The following is a 22806-nucleotide window of genomic DNA, read 5'->3' as shown; positions in this document are numbered from 1 at the left end:
CAGTTGACTACCAGCAGAACCAACTCCACATAGGATGTATTTATTTTTATACATTTAACACAGAGAAGACAGCTGCTTTGAATGGACTCAGCTTGCCCGTGGTGCCCAAGACATTCAGAGCCAGAGGGAACCTGGCACAGTGCACAGCTTCATTATTTCCAATCTGCAGGCAACACATCCTAGAGACGGACCCAGTACATGGAACTGCGGAGGCGGTTGTAATCCAAGAGCTGCTCAATGGGACCTGAGTGAACAGGAGTAAAGTTACTTTGACACATTGTTAAAAATCCCTGTACAGTTTCTTATGGTCTTTAAGGCAGATGGTGGCAGAGCAGCCTGTGCCTGCAATCCATAGCAGCTCTGCACAAAACCAGGCAACTACAGCTCAAACCTGCATCAGGAAAACTAGCAGATACCAGCTCCTGACAGAATAAGGTGTTTTCTCACAGTGCACAGTGTACAGATGCTCAGTACAGCTCCCATACAGGTATCAAATACAGGGAACCACCAAGTCATTTCAACATTTCAACTTCCTGCTCAAACACTGTCTCCCTTTTTCAGCCTGCTCCACTTTGAAGGCCAGAGGAAACAGCTGCAAGGAGGAGGGGAATTCTCAACACACAGGAAGGAGGCAGCAGAGCTGAGCTGCTTAGGCAGGTTTTCCGAAAGGAATTTGTCCTTGGCCAGACAGACATGCCAGAGCAGCACAGGAGAATCAGGTCCCTTCACTTCCCTTACATAAACCACCCTGACCCCAGGGTAAGGACACCTGGCAGACGTGCTGGGCCTGCACCCAGCTACAGGACTCCCTGTCTTAGTCACAGCTCCACAGCAGGCAGAGTTGGGAGGACAGCCAGCAGCTCACTGCCACTGCATCTCCATCACCTGCAAGTCTGATCTCGTGGCAAATGTGCCTTGGCACACCTCATATGCAGAGACAGGATGGTATCAGTGAAGAACCAGAGTGGCTTAATGAGTCAGGACAGACACATGAGGACTGCCTGTAACACTTCCACTAAGCTCTCGGCCCTGCCTTGCTTTTTAAGTGTGTACTGATTGTCACCTACTACTCACCAACTGCTGCAATTGCCGGGCATTTGTCATAGATGTATTTACTGCACACATCTCTCACCATTTTTGCATCAACGGCCTAAAAAAGATCAAACAAGCAATTAATGACTCTTCCAGCAGATCTACACTTCTCAAAGTTGCAACTAACTGTTGCCATTACCATATCATATCATTAAAAGATCAATCAGACCCCTGGAGCCATCTGCACCAACTGCCTAGCTCTGCCTGCAAGGATGGCTAACCTCCCTAAAGAGTGCATTCTCCTGTGGGTACAGAAGACAAAGCCAAAATCAGAAGTCTTCTAAGGAAAAGAGCGGCTGCACAAATTCCACAAATGAGGTGTGGGACACCACTAGGAAAACTGCTACAGGAATTACAGGTTGCGCCACTTAACACAATTTTATTCCCTCTTTTTGGGATGGACTGACTCCAGTCACAGGGACACTGTGTCTAAGCCAGAGATTCTGACAGTTACACCAGTGTCAGCAGGATAACCACTGGACTGACTCCAGGCAGTCTGATTAGGGGATAAGTAAGCCACACGTTACTGCAGCAGACCAAGGCCAGACAATGCTGACACCAACCATGCTCGGGTATACCCGCAAAACAAATGGATACCTACAGAAATCCTGGCATCCCACTCCTCCAGAGGGATACGGCGTCCGTAGTGCAAGAGATGGCTTCCAATATTCTCACACACTCGTGTGGTACCTGGATGTTGAAGATATTGCAAGGTCAGTGCACCAAGAAGCCTTCCAGAACTGCACAGCCTGATCATCAGCCAAAGCACAGAGCAGGAAGTTTAAGCATTAAACCCTCTGCTAACAAAGCACAGTCCTAATTCCCACTCTATGCAGCTCCAGCAGGAGCTACGTGATACACAGATTTCTTCACTCATCTCCAAAGCTAGAGCCAAGGCAGACCAGTTTGAGGGTCTCAGTTCTTAGGTCACCAGCAGTATGTCACTCCTGGGAGCACAGAAGACTGGGGTCAGTGGCTTTGACAACATGGCAGGAGGAGTGTGGAGCAGGAAAAGGAAGTTTTGCCCAGTGCCTGCCAGCAGAACTGCAATCTTTAGGACAGGTCCTGCTCCCCAGGAGAACCTCAAGCAGAAACCCTCTGAAAGCTGCACAGTGGTCAATCCATCAACCAGAACATACCATCCAGCTGAGCCACCATGGCATTTCGGAGATAGTTCTTGGCTCTTTTCACTTCTGACTCTGTGGTACTGGTGCACAGACGCATCCTGGAGAAGACATTGAAGATGACGAAAACTCTTAAAGATGTTTCTCTGCTCAGACAGAACGTGAATTCTTCCCTTTCCCCAGTCTCCTCAAAAATAAGCTGTTATCAACACTGCTTGTCTTGCAGGCTGACATTCATCCTGGATCTCCATAGAGCAGCAGGAGGCAAGAGCTCCAGCACACAGGCAGGGGATTCAGCCAGCAGGATACACGCTGAGTTACACTCAGAGGTTCAGCAGCCCTGGTGCTGGCTCTGGCCTGCCCAGCAGGCACAGCAGCATGTGCTGTGCATTGCCCTATCACAGGGGAGGGAAGGCGTGTCAGCCATTCCCATGCATGGCAAGCTGCTATGGAAACTGATGCTCAAAGAACAAGACAGCTCCACAGTCTGTCTGGACTCCAGCTGCTACATCCCTTCTTCTCCTGCCAATGGGCCACGTCTCCAGGGCAAGGGCTCACTCCACCTGCTCCACACAGAATGGCTTGTAACTCAGATGTAGCCTTGAACTGGTTCATAGACACAATAAGATGGACAGCCAGAAGGCTCCCAAACACTGGCATGATTCCAGCAGTAGGTCATTCATCAGCCACAAGACAAGAGCCTGAGCAGCAGGAACTCTGCCTGCTTTGCTCAGGCTTAACAAGACAATGAAGATCAATCTCTTGGGCACCTAGGAAAGCCTTGTCTAAGGAATGATCTCACTTGTATATAAAAAGCCCCAAAGCCTCAGTGCTAATACTTAAAAGCATAAACAAAAGAGCAGAAGAGCCCTAAGGGACTAAAACAGCTCCTCAAAAGCCACATTCTTAGAGATTTACAGAAACCACAGGATCACTTAACCAGAATGCAAGTTACCAAGAAGTTCATAAAGAGACACAGCTCTCTGTAAACTTAATATGCTCCCCCAGCAGCTCAGTCTCCTACAAGGGGCTCAGATCTTGAACAGCAGCTTGTGCCAAAGTTGTACTTACCACTCTCCCTGAGCACAAAACATCATATCATCTACGGACAGAGGATCAGAAACAAAATGGAAACCGAAGAGGCCTGTATCAGAGTAGCAGGTGTTGAATGGCTCGAAACTGTGGCAGAGATTATGCTCCACAGCAAGCGTAGCCAGCTTGCTAGACTGATTCTGTAAATAAGGAGATGCTGTCAGCCATTTCATTTTCAGCTTCCTCACAGTTCAAATTCTTTCCCACTGAGCTGTTTTCACAAAGACCATAGACAAGACAGAGCGGAACACTTTGCTGAAGGAGAGCTTAATTTAGAGCCTTCATGTGGTCAACAGATGAGAATCCCTGCTGGAAAAGCCACAGACAATGGCCTAGGAGTCCATCCAGCAGAACCACTTCCTTTCCCAGCTGCAGATGAAAAGCTGGTATGCACACCACCGCAGGAGTGGAAAAAAATGAGAAAGACAAGGTCTCCCAGCAGCAGGGGTTAGCACAGATATACAGGCCAGACAGATTTCAGACAATAATGGATGCAATACTGAGGTTTTAAACAAGTTCCATTTGCTCTGCAGTGGCAAGACAAGCTTGCATCATGAGACTGTAGAGTATTCTGTCCATCACCACCCCCACCGAGTGGTTACTTGTGAGGGTGGGAACAAGCTGCTATGAATTCACCAGCTATACCTCTTCCACAAAATGTTCAGTTCATTTGCCAGCATCACCTCTCAAGAACTGTCCTGGATTAGCCTCGATTACACTTCTATTCTACTTTCCAGACTCCTAACCCCTTCACAGTTGGAAGCTAACCACAATAGCCTCTCCTAAAGCACATCCACCGTAATAAAAAAGCACATTCTGCATAGTACTTCACAGGAAAAGGCTCCAGGCTCTCCCTGTTGCTTTCCCAAGACTCTTACCTTCCCCCCTCCAAAAGTGCGGTCGTAGCGCCCCATGATAGCATTAGCCACATTGAGGACCACGTTGTCCGGATCAGCCCATCCTGGCCCCTCCACAGCAAGAGCAATATGGGCAAGGGGCAGACCATCATCTCTGGCACGGATCTGGAAAATCATCAAAGAGTGGGGGAGAACTGCATCAACACTGCAATCTGTCTGCAGCCTGCTGCGATGCCAGGCTGACAAACTGGGGCACTTGATGTTATTCCAGTGAAATGAAACAATCCCAGGCAAAACTGAACACAAACCAGCTGTTCTGATGTGAGTTTTGCAGCAGATCATAGGAGCAACAGCCTCACACTCCTAAGGGTTTGGGTCCCATCTAAAACCCAACACGTGGCAATAATCCCCAAGCAGAGAACATGGGAGCACTACCAAGATGGTGCATCATCAGCTTCTCTGACACACATGAACAGACTTTTCCACTGAGAAGCAGCTCTAATTGCTTTCACATTCATTCCACAGCTGGGCAACAGCTGCTTGTTTTCATGGGGACCAAAACAAATTTACCTCGCTCCCTGTGAAGCGACAGCGCTTGAGGGCAGGCACAGTATCCCCCTTGGACTTAGAAGGCACCCCAGTGAAGTGCTGCTTAGCTGCATCTACGAGTTCTTTGTGGGAAATGCCTGGCAACGATAAAGAGAGAGATCTTCAGTCTTAAAACGGACTAATTTACCAAAATTATCTGATTTTACTTTAGTGATGTGAGACAAGTTTGATCACATGCTTGAAAATACCGAGGCTTCCCAGGATTACAAGGATCTAGAACTTACCTCCAGCAGCTGCCAGGACCATACGAGGTGCCTTGAAGTGAGTATCAATATATGAAGCCAGATCTCCTCGAGTCAGCCTCCTGGAAAGAACATAGAGACCCAGAATGTCAGCATCTCCAACTATGGAGGAATGAAAAGCTTAGAAGAAGCAAGTTCACAGTACAGAGACAGCAATGATTGCTCTGCTGCAGGGTAACAATGCTTTTTAGAAGCAAGACTGCACTGTGTACTGTGTTTGCCCTGTGCTCTAATTCTAGAACACAAAGAACGGGAACCAGCAACCAAGATGGAGAGTTCAAGATAGACTTCAATAGAGGTGGGAGAGCACTGAACCCAGTCACTGAGCTAACACAAGGCCACTGCTTTAATTAGCACCCCTAGCTCTCTAATTTCTAACAAACTGAGAAGTATGGGAGAAAGTTCAACCTGGCCATTCCAGCCTCAGGAAGGGCTTGCATGGGGTGGTTCTAAGGAATTCATGCAGCATTACACTTTCACCAGTGCCAATGGGGAAAACACAGTCAGGGCACAAGGAGAAGCCCATGGGGCCAGAACACCTCTATGTACACAGTGTGCAGTCATCACACCCAGGAAGCAGCAGTCGTGCACCCCACAGACTGCAGCCCTAGGCTGTGCATCACATCAGCCTGCTGCTCACTTGATGTTCTCTGTGGTCCCTTCAACGGTGTGGGCCAGTGAAGTCCCCTGGTAAGCAGTGGCATGAAGGTAATCAAAGGTGACATCTGCCAGGTTGTTGTCCATTTCCTTCAACTCCTGAAGGATGACGGCACGCTCCTTCTCAATCTGAGAATCCTCCAGTGCACAGTTCTGCACAAGGTCACTCAGAAGCTCTACAACTGCAACACAATTCCTACGTTAGCATCCCACTGCCTGGCTGCTACCCAGTGCTGCTGGAAGGAGACACACAGGAGTGAGCAAAAACCATGCTGGGGGAGGGCATGCAACATAACAGAGCTGAGTGCTACCCATTCCCAAAGCATCTGGGAGGAACAAACAACACTGGTTTAGCAAGAAGTCTCCAAATCAGCTTGCCAGGCACCCTCATCAGCAGAGTGCAGGCTACATCTGCAAAGGTGAACTACGTCAGAAGTAAGTTCTCTTCCACATACACTCTGAATCCTCACAGAGAGTTTGTGAAGCCTACAGCAATGCCCATGTCTAGAGCAAGGCTGCTACTCAAATCTGCCCAAAACCGACCCAGAGAAGGCAGCACACGGCAGTACAGAGCATGAGCAGCACCTGCAAGAGCTGCCCTGAGGACTGCTCACATAGCAGCTCTTGCTGACCTCAGCTGCTAAGCTCCATCAAACAACCACAAACCAGTGAATCCCTCCCATCTTCCCTTCTGGCAAGGCAGTGCAGCCTGACATAACTGGAACTCTTGGTTTAGAGAGACATGAACACATGGCCTTGAAGCACCACATCACTGCACTGATCTCTGCAACCACCAATCAGAACCTCCAATTTACTGCTCAGCTTCAACTTCAGTCCCTGGTCTGCTGATTGAAAAGATGCTTGGGGGTGAGAAACAGAAGCACATGCACTGACTTGACCTCCCAGTCAGACTCTGCCCTGGCCATCCTACCTTTGGGCATGTCCTTGGACAAGGCTTTTATGTAGAAGGCGGTTTGCTCACGGGACGTGTACCCGTTCAGGTGAGCTCCCAGACTCTCCACTTCCTTCTCAAAGGCCGAGCCAGGACGCTTCTTTGTGCCCTAAAGGAAACCAGATAAACTCAGCTATGAAATGAACAAACTTCCCTTTAGGTCAGAATTAAAGCAATGAAACTAACAATAAACTCTGTCTTGTGATTCATAAAAAACAAGGGCAACTACACAAGACAAGAGATTTAATACTTGGCTTATTTCCTCTAGATAAAGGATGTCTGAAGTGTATTTTGAAAGAACAACACAAACTGTCAATAAAGCTTGTGTTTATTGAAGCACAATAAAGCTGCCTGAAAAAATAAAGGCTGTCATCACCACTAACCAACACAAACTCAGCAGGGAAGGAGACAACCTATGCTGAGACAACAGTGTTTGAACAGCACATCCCTGGAAGTAAACTAACAACAAGCCCAAACCAAAAATAAACAGGTTTCTAGCTATCCAAGCAGTGACATACAGAAGAAGACAAATAGAAACAGAAGACTTTCTAATACAGGGCCCATCTCTTAAGGAGCTAGCCAGATGCTGTAGTTGCCTATGAAGGCACAGGCTGAACTTGAGCCAACAAGTGCCAGGCTTAGACATCTTCTGCCCTGTTCAGCAGACACCTGCATAATTTGAAAAACAAGAATTGCAGTCTCTGAACTTTGCTGGACCAGTAAGAAAAGCAAAGTAAAATAAATGGCAACAGGAAATGTTGCTTTGAACTCTCTGTGCTACCCTGAGGAAAGATGCTTCATAACGTATAACACACTATGTGTGCCACACTTTTTAATTACAACATTTTTTCCTTTAAGAGGAAAAATCAGCAAATAGTAAATAAGAGTTATTTTAAATTCATGCATGCTTGCAAGTTGCTGCACATTCAACGAATAAGCACCACATAGGCTAGATGCATTTTTAGACTTATTTTTACACTGTGTGCAAAGACTCTAGAACTCAGATGACCTGATTTACACCCTCTTTCAACAACCACAGCCTCCAAAACAAGAGGCCAGTGTCTGGACAGAATATTGAGGGCAGCTCTGTGCAGACCTAGCACACATCCTCACCTTCAAGGCCATGTGCTCCACAAAGAAAGCAGCCCCGTTGGTCTTCGGGTCTTCATAGCGGCTCCCAGCCCCGATCCACAAACCCACCTGGCAGCAAAACCAGCCAGTACCAACATCAGAGAAGAAAACAACCAGCATCCTAATGACACAAACACAACAGCAGCAACAAGAAGTCTGGTCCACAGACATTACACTACAAGAAGCAAAATAAAAACAAACTAGCAACTGTTCCGGGCACATATTTTGGCTTATTCTCTGGAAGCTTCACCACATCTGGTTTTGCCAGAGACATAACTTTTACTGATCACTTACTGCTCATACAAAAGGCTGAGGAAATTTGTAGAGCATGAAAACTTGTCTAAAGACAATACAACACCAGTCTGGGCCTCCTACTGCTATATTAATCCCACCTCTTCACAAAGAGAAGCAGTGGGGTCTGTCAAAAGTGCTGGTTCAGACAGGGGTCTGTCCCTTTTGGAAGACCAGCTGCAGGCTAGGCAAGACTGATTGTTTCAAATAAGCCCCTAACTCATGTTAAGCTTACCGTGCAGGTTGGCTGATTGGACTCCTCTGAGGCTACACGGAGGCCATTCTCCAGGATGGTGACCTGGGTCTCAGGGATATTCTGGAGTGTCTGGGCATAGGAGGCAGCACCTCGCTTCCTTGTCAAAGTCAATAAAGCTGCCTGTAAAAATAAAGGCTGTCATCACTATTAACAGACTGTTCTCCTCAGCAGGGCCGGGAACTCAGAGGTTTGAAGAGGTGGGAAACCCCAAGGGAAAAGCCGCACGAACCGGTCGCACCCCAGTGCCAGAGCGGACAGCGGCTCGGTGGCAAGCCCCGCACTGGGTGACAGTGACAGCCGCCGCCGCCCCCCGCCCGCCCGGCTCCGCTCCAGGGCCCGGGGGCTCCCACAGCCACCGCCGCCCGGCCCGCACCGCCCGGCCCCGCCGCGTCCCTATGACCTTCCCGGCCGGGGCACAGACGGGGCCCGGCAGCCACTCCGCACTGCGGGGCCGCCCGCGGCCCGGCCGGGCTCCTCCCCGCGCTGCCCCCGCGGGGCGCGGTGACTCACGGAGGGGCGCGGGCCCCACAGCAGCGCCCGCCCGGCCGCGCTACCCGCCCGGCACACTGAGCGCGCCGCCATCTTCTTCTTCCGCAGACCGACTGCCCCGGCGCGACGCGCATGCGCAGGGGCGGGGCCGGGGCGGCGCTGGGCGCGCGCAGAGCGGGCGGGCAGGCGGCCGCGCCCCCTGGTGGCGGGAGGGCGCGGCGCGGGGGGCGGGGATGGGACCGGCCGGAATGGGGATCCGGGAATGGGGGTCCGGGAATGGAGATCCGGGAATGGGGATACCGGGAATGGGGATCCGGGAATGGGGGTCCGGGAATGGGGGTCCGGGAATGGGGATACCGGGAATGGGGGTCACGGGAATGGGGATCCTGGAATGGGGGTCACAGGAATGGGGATGAGTGGGGATCTGGGAATGGGGGTACCGGGAATGGGCGTCCGGGAATGGGGATCTGGGAGTAGGGGTACCGGGAATGGGCGTCCGGGAAGGGGGGTACCGGGAATGGGGATCTGGGAGAATTGGGGTCCGGGAATGGGGATCCGGGAGAATTGGGGTCCGGGAATGGGGATGAATGGGGATCCGGGAATGGGGGTACCGGGAATGGGGATCCGGGAGAATTGAGGTCCTGGAAATGGAGATCCTGGGAATGGGGGGCACGGGAATGGGGGTCCCGGGGGATGGGAGTCTATTGTTTACATTCCAGGAAAGAGTATTGACTACTGAAACGACATATGGAAGGTGAAGTGGTTGTAAGTGTGAAAGTCCAGTGCATGGCAGTCTCACACATCAAAGCCCTTGAAATCCCTACACCCAAGCTGTGAGTTGGCAGTGTATATGCCAGCTTTTACCAAATCCCAGCAAATTGCAGATCACAAAAAGTGGCAGGTCAGATACAGAATGAAGCAATATGCATCAGCATCAGCCCTGGTAAGTGGTATAAGAAATGGCAGTATACTTATTGACATTATCAGAATTTTCAATGAGTCTATGAAAATTACAAGCTAGGCAAAAAAAAGGGGGACTGATGCCTACTGCTGCATAGTGTTTCCTAACGGGGATTTTCAAAATGTAAAGATTGTATCATCCTTTAATCTGAAGGAAGGTATTAAAATGACAGTAAGGAAACGACATCAAATGCTAGGAATCTTAGACAGCATACTTATAGACAGAAATGCCCCTATACACTGAGACAATGGACACCAATGCAGCAACATGGTACTAAACTCCAGAAATGTCCACTGCTTCACTGTCTGGCATTTCATTAATATGCACATAGCAGCTCTACAACATTTCTCCTGATCCCCTTCTTGGCAAACCACTAGTTTCTTCAGTGCCAAGATTTTAGGTAGATGATCTTAGTGATACAAATCTATGCCCTTCAAGTGAAGCATATTGTGCAGAGAAAATCCTGTTGAAGATGTTCAGTCATTCCATTTTCTAGACAGATTAAATAAAAAGAAAACCAAGCCATAGGATTGTGTACTTGCTATTACAAAACACCTGCTGGCATCTGAAAATAATCTAGCAGAAAATCAGCATAAATGACACTTGAGGCAAACAACCCTTTGAAGAGAATAATGGTGTGATAAATAAATACAATACATTTCCAGGCTATTGAGGTACTTGAGAAACGGATTGAGAGCAGAGGCTGAACTAGTGGGGAAACATTAGAAGAATCCCAAGAAAAACATGACCAAAAATCCTGAAAGGTATGGGCAACTGACCTGTTTAAACATTCAGGAAATCAGTGGCCAGTGATTTAGACAGATGATTAAAGTAACTTGCAGGTAATTTTCCACCTTTTGCTCCTTTTTCACCTGTCAACATCACAGGGTGAATTGTGACCATGGAGTCAAGATTATTTGGATTGTGTTTTTAGCTTTAGGAGAGAAGTACAGCAGCTGAAGTACCTATTACTGTTGTGATACCCAAGAGCACAGATTTGATGCATTTCATTCAAGTCCCGTTACAAATATTAATACTAAGAGGACAGGACTGGTCTTTTGCATTGCACTCTTCTTGTTTTACAGCCTGCTCTGATCCTGGTGAAAGTTATTAATTAGCTTCTCCCTAAAAGAAGGAAGTCAAATTTCCCTCCCTATTGGTGGAGGTTTCATATTTTGTTTGTTGAGCCTAAAAATGGAACTGAAACTAGCAGGAATGACTGTATTTTAAGTGTCACGTCCTTTAAGACATCTCAGTTTGATAAAAGCCTACAAAGAATATTCTGTTTCCCCCAAGACCAGATGCATGCCATTTAATCAATCTTTCTTGTAAAAAACCCCAGTTAATAGTCACAAATAGCAGAAAGACTTATTTCATCATTTAGGGAACCAACCATCTCACCCTCCTTTGGGGTAAGCATAATCTGGTGGCTGAAGCAATAAACTTGAGAACAGAAATCTCCCTACTACTGAGAAGCTGCTGACACAGGAACTACCTAAGCTCTCTGACTTTCTCCTTTACATTCACCAGTCAAGTTTAGAAGCCAGAAATTGACTGGCTCAATCAAAGACTAATGCTAACCTAGACAGCAGTCTATTAAAAGTGCAAAAATAATCTGAGTTCTTCTTAGACAATGAGAAGTGGAACCAGAACTACCAATCTGGTTACTTGCAACATATCCCTAAAACTTACTCCCTTCTGTTCATCTTTAATGTATAGCCACAGGTATAGCCAGGAAAAGATGAAAGTTATTGATGTCAGCAAGGGAAGGGTTATAAAGAACTATTCCTATTAATCATCATACAGGCAGCAACTCTATAATTAATGACACAGAAACAGAAAAAAAATTAATGCTAGCTATTGAAATTGTGCAATCAACCTTATCTCTGCCCCTCAAAACCCAGTATCAGCTTTCTCTTGGCTGCAAGCACTTTCCCCTTTGGTGTAGGTATGATTGCAGCCAGCAGGCACTGGTGGCTCCCCAGTTGGGCAGGGAGGGTGCTGTGACCCTTCTGAGGATGGGGATCCCTGCCCATGTCGCTGCCCAGTGCAGGTGATGGCGAGAAGGGGCAGAAAAGAGCCAGAGGGTGGGTGGTGGGAGCCCACCCACAGGGAGGCCATTCCCAGCAGTGCAGTGGGGTGGTCTGCCCCAGAAGTGCCATTATGGAGGAAAGGGCATTGAAACCAACCCTGGGGAACACCACGGAGCTTTATTCATGATGCCAGCCCGCTGCTGGGAGCAGGAGCCCTTTGGCCCCTCCGCCACCCCCAAACCACGTCGTGGGCTGGGGCAGGCCGTGCTGGGGCGGTGTGGAGGCAGCAGCGGCCCCTCAGTGCCACAGCCAGCAGCAGCTCCATGCTGCAGCAGCAGCCCCATCACAGCAGGGCTCACGGACAGGGCAGGGCCCCAGCGCCCAGAGTCCGCAGGGGCTGGTGGGGATCGGGGCGTCTGGGCCCCAGGGTGGGCGAGTTGGTGCCATCGGGGTGGCAAAGCCTTCCTTGCCTGCCCGTCTCCTGGGGGAGATGTCTTCCTCTTGAGGGGCTACATCCTGGTGCTGTGGTCCACCTGAGGGGGCAGACAGGGAGGGGTTGGTGTGGCTGCCCTCTCCATCAGCACGCTGGGGACAGCAAGGCTGGGTGCTCACCGAGGCCTGGTGCCGCTCCCTGCTGATGTGCACCACGGCATCATGCACCGAGGGGAAAAAGGAGTGCTTGGTGATGGCTGAACTGAAGAAGTTGCCCCGCTCCAGCTGGGCCAGGACAGATACTGTGTGGAGGGATAAATATCTAAAGTGATGGCACCCAGCTGAGCCCCCTGCCACCCACCCAGAGCAGCCTCCTCCCGCCTCCTGTGGTGTGGGGGACACCTGGGTCACCACCATGGGACAGCCTGCAAGATCCATGCCCTGAGGAAACCCTGGGGGTGGGAGCAGCATGGGGGGACCCCCAGGCTATCGGCTGTGTGCCAAAGGGCTGGCCATGCCCAGCCAGGGCTCATCACTCTGCAGATCCCCCTCACCCGGGCAGCTGGCAACGAAGACGTCCACTTCTATCTCATGGAAATCCCTGAAGATCTGCAAATGGGAACAAACATTTAACCCAGGAAGAGGAATCGGCAGCAGCCATCAGGGCACCCCACAGGGCCCCAGAAACACCATCAGTGAGGCTGCTGGTCTGCCTGCTCCCCAACCCCTTACATTCTTCAGGATCTTGATGGCGACGGTGTCCACGAAGCTGACGGGGCTGAAGTCCAAGATGACAGCGTGGAAGCTGGGCTTGGGCAGCCCTAGGCTCTGCAGGGTGGGCTCTGAGGGTGCACTGCTCTCTCCTGCATTCAACTCAATCACTGACACGCCTGGACCGTCCTCTGCATTCTAGGGAAGGGAAGGAGACCCGGTGTCATTGCTCCAGGGCTGGCAGCACCCTCATCATGGCAGTGTTCCCCTGGGCTCACCTTGGTGAGGCTCTTTGGCTGTATGAGGGCACAGGCAGTGGGTGGCCCAAGGAGTGAGTGCCCCTCTCATGTCTTCACCAACTTTTGAGCTCTTTTCAGACTTATCAAAATCCACCCCTCTCCCCAGCACCACTCTGCAGAGTCAGGCTCATTATCTGGCACGAGGCCAGCCTTTGCCCTTGCTCTTAATTCTGATTAACTTGCAAAAGGTTAATGACTTGGTAGCTCCAACACATAATCATTAACAGCCCAGCTTTCCTACCAACCTTGGGTGGCGTGACACAGTTCAGTCCCAGTGCCTTTCTCACCCGTTGGCCTAAACTGAACTGGGAACTGCATGGGCCACCAAGCCCCACCAGCGCACTGACAGAGGTGTCAGAAGCAGGCAGGGAAGAGGTGCAGGATGTCACTGGAGGGGTGGTCCCCTGGATCAAGGAAGCACCTTTTTCCTCTTTGCCTTTTCCTTCTCCAGTTTCTTCTGCTGTTTCTTCAGCTTCTTGAGAGCCTTCTTCTTCTTCTCAATCAGGCGGTCCACATCAATGCCGCTCTGCAAAGCAATGTGGCCCTGTGTCCCCAGCTGCCCCAACACCACCCTGTTGCTGGCAGGCAGGAGACATAGGAAGCACTCTGAGGCTGGTGGCTCTCCTACCTTTTTCTTCAGGGCCTCAGCATACAGCTCCACATTGGCAAAATAGATGGTGGAGGAAGAGCGGAAGATCTTCACGCCAGGGACCTCCTGTGCCTGGGGGCAGATGGGGAGGGTGCTACCCCAGGGATGGAGCCCCCTCTTCCCCCACCAAAATGCCCCCAGCCCCATTTTCCGGTGAGCTTTGAACTGCCCCCCACTGCAGGCAGCTCTTCCCAAGCCCTGGTGCTGTTACCATCTCATACTCCACCACATCCCTGTAGACATCGGTGTCGGAGATGCGCCCCAGGATGGAGTAGTGTGGGCTGCAGGGAGGAGAGCAAGGGGCTGAGGTCAGCACAGGCTCCTCCTGCCCTTGAGATGTGGCCCCCCAGCCCCGAGGTACTCACAGCTGGGTACGGAAGATGACTGTGAGCAACCCAAATGCCACTGAGGCTGCCAGGCCAATGTCCAGGTTCAGCAGGAGGGTGGCTATGAATGTCACAACCCAGACCAGCTGGAGAGGGGACACAGTCAGCTGCAGCACAGCCTCTCCACTGGCACCCACAAGCCTCAGGGAGGGTGGAGAAATCCTCTCCAGGAACAAGGGCACAGCCCCAGGGCTGGCCAGCACCTTACCAGGTCCACCTTGTTGGACTTCCAGAGAGTGCTGAGGTCCTTGAACTGCTTGAACATGCCCTTGAGGTTTGCAATGATGATGGCAGCTAAGATGGCCTAGGAGAGAAATCTCTGCAGCTATGAGGAAGCTGAGTGCAAATCTCTTCGCTGTTCCCCTACCATGTCACCATGCCATGGGACAGGCACGGGTGAGGGATGTGACACTGGGGCTGTGGGACTAGATGTACCTTGGGCAGGTCCCGGAAGAGCTCTCCAATCTTCAGAATAGTCACCAGGATGACCAGGGATGCGATGACACCAGCTACCTGTGCAGAAGGAGAGCAGGAGGCGAGGGGTGAGCCCCCACTGCTTCCTGCCCCTGGTTCAGCCCCAGAGAGGGGGGCAGCACTGCCCAGACCCACCTGGCTGTTGCCCCCTGTGCTCTCCTGTACCAGGCTCCTCGACATGGAGCAGCTGATGGCAAAACACTGGAAGAAGCCTCCTAGGAAGTTGCAGAGGCCCAATGCAATCAGCTCCTGCAGGGACAGAGCAGTGGCAGGGGAGCACCATGCTTTCGCCTAGCTGCAAGAAGGGCAAGATTAGCTTTCACCCAGGGTGGGGCCCTGTGCCTCAGAGCATCACCTGGTTGCTATCCACTTTGTAGCCATGCTTCAGTGCAAAGATTTTGCCCAGGGAGATGCAGATGGCGTAGCCTACCACAGCAATGGCAAAGGCATTGCCCGCCACCTGCCCAAAGTAGCTCATGTTAGGGACCACAGGTGGCTTCAACCTACATTCAAGAGAGAGATGGGGCTCAAACAGGGGGGCTGTGGGCAGCACCGTGCCCTGGCACAGCCCCCTGCACCCTCAGGCCCTGCTCACCCGCTGGGGATGTTGCCCACCACGGAGATGCCAAACTTGTCTTTCAGGTTGACGCCATAGGAGATGCCAGTGGAAACGATGATCTGGGGGAGAATGACTGGAGTGAGGCAGGGTCTTCCTGCACAGGGTGGTGGAGGAACACATGCCCTGGAGCTGCACTTGCCAAGGAGCCCAATTCCACCACTCCCCACCCTGAAGGGGACAGGGATACACCAGGGATTCCTGGCTGTATCCCCACAGGAGGCTGGGGCAGCTCTGGGTACCGTGATAAGCTCGATGGGGATGGGCATGGGCAATTTGGCAGCAAACTTGTGGTTGAGCTCCTTCACAATCAAGATGGCCACCATGGCAATGATGGCAGTCACCAGGGTGCCCACATTGGTGTCTGGCAGCTTCTTGCAGAGATCGATGACGGTCTAGAGAACACAGGAGGAGGGAATGTGCTCAGGAAAGTTGATGCCTCCCCAGCAGGTTTTTGGAGGCCTCTATGTGCCCCACAGGTGAACACCAGGGGTCCTTGGGTGCCAGCAAGCCCCCACTCACCACAAATAGAGAGAGTGGCCCTGAGTGCTCGCCTTGGGACACTCCAAAAACATTTTTGAGCTGGGAGATGAGGACGTGCACAGAGGCAGCTGTGGTGTAGCCACGCACCAGCGGGTCTGAGAGGTAGGTCACCACGAATCCAAACTGCAGGATGCCTAGGGCTACCTGGAAGAACAGATGGCAGAAATGACCCACAGGTTACAGTCTCCTGTTCTCTGCTAGACTAGGCTGGGACCACCTTACCTGGAAGATACCCGTCAGGACAGTGATGGTGGCCACCAGCTCCACCCTGGCAGCGTCACGCAGTTCCTCATTGACCGTTGCATTGCTGCCATTGATGGACTGCAGGAAGTTCTCACTGGGCACCAGGGACTCCGTCAAGCTCCCAATCATGACAGAGATGACGGCAAAGGGACCTGAGAACGGGTAGAGTCTGGGCAGGGAGCCCAAGGTGGGCACCAGGATGTCTCTGAGAGGACCTCTTAAGGGTCAGCTCCTCTATCCTTAGGCCGGGCTCAAAGCACCCACACTATATTTTGGCTCTGTCTTGGCCAACCCCCTTCTTGGTGGAGCAAAGTAAAAGCAAGAAAGGTTCCCCCAGAGGCTGATGTGGTAATGCAGTGCCATGGACATCCTTGCTCTCTCCCCACCATTGCTGTGCGAGCACATGGTGCCTCAGCTCACCCACAGAGTTGTGCCTTGACGTTCCGAAGAAGAAGTAGAGGAAGACGGGGTAGAAGGAGGAGTAGAGACCCGTGACTGGCGGCAGCCCAGCCAGCAGCGCATAGGCAAGCCCTAGAAGGTGGAGAAGAGAGACATGTCACCTATGGCCAACCCCTGACCACCCCAGCTGTGGGGGGGCCCCTGGCAGCCTGGGCATGGCATCACTGACCTTGGGGCAGGTGCATGATGCCCACACTGAAGCCCGAAACAATGTCCCCCAGGAGCCAGTCCTTGATGGGGTAGCGGGGCAGCCAGCGCAGGAAGGGCAGGAAGCGGAACAGCAGGGACTTGGCAGCAGAGCCCGAGCATCTGGTGGGGAGGGAGCAGGAGCTGAAGTTGAGCACAACTGCAGGGGGCTTGGGGTCATCAGTGAGGGTGGATGAGGCCCCACGGGAAGCAGTGGGATCTGTGGGACCATCAGCTCCATCCACTAGAGCCTGGTGTCCCTCCAGGCAGGAGGACAGAGTGGGCACATGAGTATCTGGGCATAGGGAAATGAACCCCCAGGTCTGCAGCTCCCTGTGGTGGCTGGGGTGCAGAATGGGGCAAGGTGGGGCTCACTTTATATGGGGCAAGGTCCAGGCACATCCCACTGGCCACATGGTCTTACCTGGTCTTGCGGAGACAGCCACGCAGAGAGGGCTTGGTGGGAGGTTTCCTGTGCGCCACCTCCTCCAGTTCAGCCTCGCTCAGCACCTCACGGGGCCCTCGGTGGCTCAGGGCCATGTCTGCTGCCATGCCCACCTGGCTCTCCGGAATGCCAGTCCACTGCAAGGACACAAGGGACAGCTCAGCCGCATTCTCACGGCCAGGGGTATCCTACCCACCCTGAAGCCCCTCCTCTAGCTCCACTTGCCCACGGAACCGTCCCACCTGCCAACCAGGTGGGCAGGAATGGCCCTGAGGATAGGCACCAGCTGAGTTTTGGGAGTCCTGAAGCAGCAGCACTGCCTCAAAATGAAGAGCAGTAGGCAGTCAGCAGGTGGGCAGGGAAGGCTTTGGCAATCAGTGCTGCCCACTCGCTCCCCAGAGCAGCCCCATCCACCCCACTGAAATGCACGGGTGGGGTCTGCCAGCAGAGCTGCCTCGAAGGGCTCCCTCTCCGCCTGCCCACGTAGGACCCACCTTGGTGCCAACCACCTTCCCCTCCTGCAGCAAGGCAGGGCAGTGGGCCAGCACAGCTGCTGAGCAGAGCCCCATCCATCCCACAGTCCCATCTGCAGACTTTGTCCCTTTACACATGAGGGAAGCAGGAATGTGAAACCCCGGCAACTGTCACGGCTCACCATCCCTCCAACAGTGCCCTCCCTTGACCCCTGCACTGCAGAGCGGGATGAGCCTGTGAGCAGAGGAGCTGGGCTGGGCTGAGGTCTCACCCTTCACAGGGCTGGGATGGTGAGTCTGAGAAATCCCTGTACAAATCCACAGCTTGTCCTTGCTCATGGCTCACTCTGAGAGCTGCACCATCATGCCAGGCCCACCCAGCTGGTGGCCTGATCAGTCTTAAGGTGCTCATCCACCAGCAGCTGGACTCACAATCCCCTCCCTGAGTGCCTAGGGCTGTGCCAGCCTGAGCCCCTGTGTTATCCCCACCCCTCCTACCTGCTGTGCTCAGCTTGGTCAGGGGCCACCAGTCAGGTGCGTGCTCAGCTTCCTTCTATTTATTAGAACCAGCCAGTGATCTTTGAGACGTTGTTCCCTGCCTCCTGCCCTTCCTCCTGCCCTGCCAAGAAGCTACCCTGCTTCCCACCCCCATGGATGCACAGCACCCACCATGCTCCCCTTGATGCCCTGGTGTGCTGGGTTCAGCAGCTGTGGCAAACCCAGCGCTGTTACCACTGTGCCCAGAGCCATCCCATTCTGGTGACTGTCTACTACAGTCCCAGCTCCTGGTCTCCAGCTAGATCCAGGATGCTGCCATGCCTGACCACCCACGTCACATGCAAGGCAGGGGGCTTCTTGCCACTGGGCACAACCTGGTGCCAACCTCCTGCCAAGAGCTGCGTCCCCAGAGCACTGCTGTGCCCCCATGGCTCCCATGGATGTCCGCTCCCCAACCCATGCCCTGGAGCAGGAGCTGTGACCAGGACAAGAAGGGTTACCCAGAGCCTCCGGTCATGGCCTCCAGGGTGTTTTCCCCAGACCCTTGCTTACCTGCTGGAAACAGGTGTGCTATGCTCTGTGGACTACGCTGGTCTCACACAATTCGCACAGACCCAGCTGTTATCTTGTTCCAAAGGTCCCCCGCGGGCGCTATAGTCCCACTGAACCCATCACACCTCCCTGGGCTCTATCACAATGTAGAATTGGCTGCAGGGAATTTCTGAGTCACATTTGGCCCAGGCCCATGGGGACACGGCAGCGGAAATCCAGGCTCAAATTTCTGACTAGTAGCAAGGTGTGATGTGAAGGCAGTGGGCAGGGCCAGGCATTAGAGAATCCTGGGTCCCCTGGATGGTGGGATGGGGCTGAGAAGCAGCAGGAGCAGCGACATCCAGGACCACAATCTCCGGAGTTGGAGCAACTTGTCTCCATCCCTGGTGCCTTGTAGGGGCAGCCTGTGGCCACCTTGGCTCTCTCTGTGGTGAGCACAACCCAAATTCCACAGCTTTCAGGGAGGCTAAGCCTCTTCCCTCAACCCATCTCTGGCCTTCCCTGTCCACCCTCATGCCCATCAGCTGTCAGGTAAAGGCATGTCCAACACAGGCACCCACACACAATTGCTGCCTCCTTGTTTATCCACTCCCCATCATTTATTCACTCCCCCAGCACGGAATGAGAGGCTATCACAGGGCTCCTGCTCCAAAGCAGATAACACCCCATGTCATTTATTGCCTCTTTATCACTGCTCCCTGTCCCCGCCCATGCCATTCCTTCCCTCACTCCAGCCTCCAGTCCCGCACGTGCACCCCAGGCTGGTCACTCTGCCTGTGGCCCCTCCTCGCCACTCCAGCCCCCCAACAGCTCTCCCTGGCCCTCACCCCCCAGCCAGCCTCTGGAAGGGCTGCAGGACAGGACCACAGCTCCTGGCACTGCCGGCACAACTCCTGAAGGCTATCCTGAACTCACTCCCAGCAGCTCAGGTGACGGCCCATAGGGGACAAAGAGATGACAATTGATGGTGACCCTTGCTCCGGGCGCTGTGGATCAATGCTGCCCTTTGCTCACCTGCTATTTCCTCTTCAACAAGAGGGGAGGACAGAGGGCACCAGGATCACGCTCAGCCTTCTCTCCCCACACTTCCTTCTTGCTGGCAGCCAGCTTGACTCTGCTGAGGTCACGCAGCCTTTGGAAAATCGATCTTCTCCCCTTAGCCTGGTCTGGCTGGGGGTGCACGCAGCTGCCAGGCACGAGCCCACAGCTCACCCCAGCCACTGTGGCATTGCAGCTCTGCCAGCCAGGCCTGGAGCCACTGCACAGCACCACAGCCAGTCCCATCTCTGGGCGAACAGCCTGGACACAGCCCAGTTCAATCACCTCACCTGAAGTCCCTATCCCTATGTCACCTTGCCTCAGGACACAGTGACTCCCAGGCAGCCTAGGAACTGGCCATGAGCTCCTGCCCAAGCCCCCTCCCAACACCAGCTTCAGCCCAGGTACTGCATCCATAGACCCAGCCATGAACCCCCCAGCAGAGGGAGAGACAGCACAGAGGCCAGCACCATTTTATAGACTTTTATTTCCAAATCTGGCGCTTCCATTATACACTTTTACACAGCCAAAAGCGGGGCGTGGGCATCTCCCCACTCCCTGCCAACAGAGTCAGGAGACAGAGAGAGGAAACAAAACCCAACCAAATCCCCCAAAGGAAAAAAATCCAAACTCAAGGAGGATGCTCCCCAGAGCCCAGGCCACAGCACTACAATCAGGGACCAAGCTGCAGACTGGTCTGCAAGAAGCAGCTTCCTGCTTCTTGACTGGCCCAGCTCTGCAGGGATGGCCACCAGCTCTGCAGGGATGGCCACCATCTCTGCTGCTCTCTTCTTTTTGGCACTTGACACTTGCTCTCCATTTGGCAGCAGCATAAAGAGCCCTGTGCCCAACTTGGCAGAAACGTGGGCCCTACAGTGCAGCAGGGACAGGATCCCAGACTCTGGTGCTGGCACTGCACAGCCGGAGAGAAACTTGTAAACGAGCTTGTTTCCAAAGGCAAAGATGGGCAGCGTGGAGGTGCCTGGCTGTCCCAGCATGTGGGGCCAGCAGGCTTTCCCTCTGCACACTGCTCCCAAATGGCATGTAAACATGTCAGCAGGCCTTTCCCTCCTCATCCCCGGGAAAAGCATGACAGTCAGCCTGCCTCATCAGGGCTGTGCTGGGGACCCAGGGCACCCCCAGTCACCAGCCCTTCTGTTCCCTCCTTACTCTCCCCAGTGACTCGGGGAGGCAGCCAAGAGGCCTTGGCCTCCCTAGAGGCATGAGGACAGCAGCATGGGTCCTCTCCTGTAAACATGTCAGGCTGGGCTACAGTAAGATGCCACGGCAGTGTGGTAGTAAGGCAGTAAAGAGCACATGGTCATGCAGCCCTGAGAGCACCTGGGGGGTGAAAAAGGGAACATGCTGGCCCTGCTGAGCCAAATGCCCTGGCCTGAGGCTGAGGTAGGCACAGAGGAGTGCCATCTCATAGCACAGCCAGGGGTCAGGCCCCAGGCTGACCAGAGAAACCATCTGGGTAGCCTGAATTTCCAGAGAGGGCAAAGTGCTGTTTATCTCCATCTCCCAAAATTCAGGCCACTCTGAGCTGGAGTCCTTTGCTACTCAGGGGAGAGCAGGCGCACACACAGCCCCCAGGGAACCAGCTAGATACAACGTCTGTGGGCAATGCTGGACCCTAAAACTGGAGCCACATCGTGCTCCTGTGGATGTTAGTCCTCTGCAGAGTGAGGACTAGCTCTGGGAAAAGCCAAGCCTGCTTCTAAGCAGGGCAAGGGTCATCCAGCTCCTTTACCAGACCCACAAACCAACAGAAGTTTGTTCTGTAACATGCAAGTTAAAGAGCACAACACCCAGTGGGTAAAAACACAGTGCTCACTTGCTGAGCTGAGGAAACCAGCACTGATGAGAATGGGACCACCCTGGTACAGGACAGGACTGCCCAGCAGAGCTTGTCTCCTTCCCAGCAGGTTCCTAGGGCTGAATTTGCTGCCCCATTCACACGTGCTCTGGCTGGCACACAGCCCCAGCTCACAGACAGGGGCAGCCCCAAGGGGTAGTCCCATGGCAGGGCAGAGGGAGGCCTGGCTGCAGGGGGCTCAGGGACACCAGGCAGGAAGAGACAGAGTTTGGAGCTGCCCAGTGGGAGGGTAGGGGGGGGCAACAGGGCCAGCTGCCCTGCAGGGGGGATGGGACAAAGCACTGCCAGCAAAGCCTTAAGGACTGCCTGGCACTGTTTCTCCAGTCCACTGGGATTGTGGTTCTAGTAGCCCCAGGGAAACTGGCAAGGGGCTGTTGGTGAAACAAATGCTCCAGGTCCTGGGAACAGACCATCCGTAAAAATAACCATAGAAATTTCTCTTCTCTCTGATTACAAAGATACAAAAGGATAGAAAACCCTCCCTGCCCCCATATCCTAGGCTCCATTTCTGTCACCCTGCCACTGCCCACCCTTCACCCACACACAGGCACACCCCACACACAAACAGCTCGCAGAGAAAGACCTTGGCCCCAGGGGGTCGGAGGTGCCACCCTCGCCCAGTACTACCTGTCACACCAGGCAGGTGACGGAGAGCATGGTGGCAGCTGAGAGCCTGGAGGCTCCTGGCAGTGGATGGTGTGGGCTGCTGGCCCCTGAGCCCACAGGGCAGGGGAAAGCAGGGTTGGTTTTGGGCCTCTGACAACCATCAGTTCTGGCCCCTGCTCCATGGGGATACCAAACCTCAGCTGGCAGTGCCTGGTGAAGAGCCCTGCTTCTTCCATCTCTCTTGTGATCAGTTTCGGCCCCTCAGGAATGGCCATCGTTTCTCATTATTCTTCTCAGAGGAAAGAAAAACAGTGTTAAGCCATGGCATCTCTTCTGGGCTCCAGCACCCCTTCCCCGCTATGCCAGATGGGAACAGGGCAGAAAACCTCTCCTGTGTCAGGGCAAGAACAACTGTCTTTGAGTCCCTGAGATAAGGGAAGAGGGAAGGAGGGATGGGTGGAGCGGGGTGGGGTGGGGTGGAGTGGGAGCAGTACCAGCAAGGAGCAGAGCTAGGGGGAAAAAGTGACTTAC

At 53.2% G+C, this 22806-nt stretch overlaps 3 protein-coding genes across 3 annotated transcripts in view; all 3 read right to left on the bottom strand.

Annotated features, from left to right (window-relative positions):
* Window positions 1-24: 24 nt before the first annotated feature.
* Window positions 25-8944, bottom strand: UQCRC1 (ubiquinol-cytochrome c reductase core protein 1). The gene is made up of 13 exons (XM_084214487.1): window positions 8814-8944; window positions 8283-8423; window positions 7739-7825; window positions 6605-6734; window positions 5657-5855; window positions 4999-5078; window positions 4736-4851; window positions 4187-4330; window positions 3288-3448; window positions 2232-2317; window positions 1694-1782; window positions 1075-1150; window positions 25-244 (listed from the first exon to the last, which is right to left on the bottom strand). The coding sequence occupies exons 1-13, from the start codon at window positions 8883-8885 to the stop codon at window positions 180-182; spliced, it is 1446 nt and encodes a 481-aa protein (XP_084070613.1). The 5' UTR covers window positions 8886-8944; the 3' UTR covers window positions 25-179.
* A 3351-nt stretch (window positions 8945-12295) lies between these two features.
* Window positions 12296-17336, bottom strand: SLC26A6 (solute carrier family 26 member 6; the record flags this gene model as incomplete). Its single annotated transcript, XM_084214552.1, has 19 exons — window positions 12296-12319; window positions 12399-12520; window positions 12773-12827; window positions 12951-13127; window positions 13650-13754; window positions 13857-13949; window positions 14089-14158; window positions 14243-14349; window positions 14472-14567; window positions 14699-14776; window positions 14873-14986; window positions 15093-15240; window positions 15333-15415; window positions 15596-15748; window positions 15876-16040; window positions 16119-16291; window positions 16560-16670; window positions 16768-16907; window positions 17209-17336. 19 exons carry the CDS (start codon window positions 17334-17336, stop codon window positions 12296-12298), a joined length of 2142 nt encoding a protein of 713 aa, XP_084070678.1.
* A 2922-nt stretch (window positions 17337-20258) lies between these two features.
* CELSR3 (cadherin EGF LAG seven-pass G-type receptor 3) overlaps window positions 20259-22806 on the bottom strand; it is a gene marked incomplete at its 5' end in the record, with an annotated part of 31413 nt that continues 28865 nt past the window's right edge. Inside the window, one exon of the mRNA XM_084214567.1 lies at window positions 20259-22564. Coding sequence (XP_084070693.1) covers window positions 22537-22564 — 28 coding nt within the window. The 3' untranslated portion in view covers window positions 20259-22536. The remainder of the gene's footprint in view (window positions 22565-22806) is intronic.

Source organism: Fringilla coelebs (assembly GCF_963513975.1).
Source record: "Fringilla coelebs genome assembly, chromosome: 13".
Classification (NCBI taxonomy): domain Eukaryota; kingdom Metazoa; phylum Chordata; class Aves; order Passeriformes; family Fringillidae; genus Fringilla; species Fringilla coelebs.
The sequence above is the reverse complement of the archived record's forward strand: the minus strand, read 5'-3'. Positions and strand labels throughout refer to the sequence as shown.

What these genes read in the sequence shown, in the direction of transcription:
- UQCRC1 (XM_084214487.1), bottom strand. Translation starts at nt 8,885, where the DNA reads ATGGCGGCGCGCTCAGTGTGCCGGGCGGGTAGCGCGGCCGGGCGGGCG. An exon ending in TGGAGCACATGGCCTTGAAG is followed by an intron (nt 6,735 to 7,738) that starts GTGAGGATGTGT and finishes GGTTTCCTTTAG; the next exon opens with GGCACAAAGAAGCGTCCTGG. An exon ending in TTTTGTGCTCAGGGAGAGTG is followed by an intron (nt 2,318 to 3,287) that starts GTAAGTACAACT and finishes TGTCTTCTCCAG; the next exon opens with GATGCGTCTGTGCACCAGTA.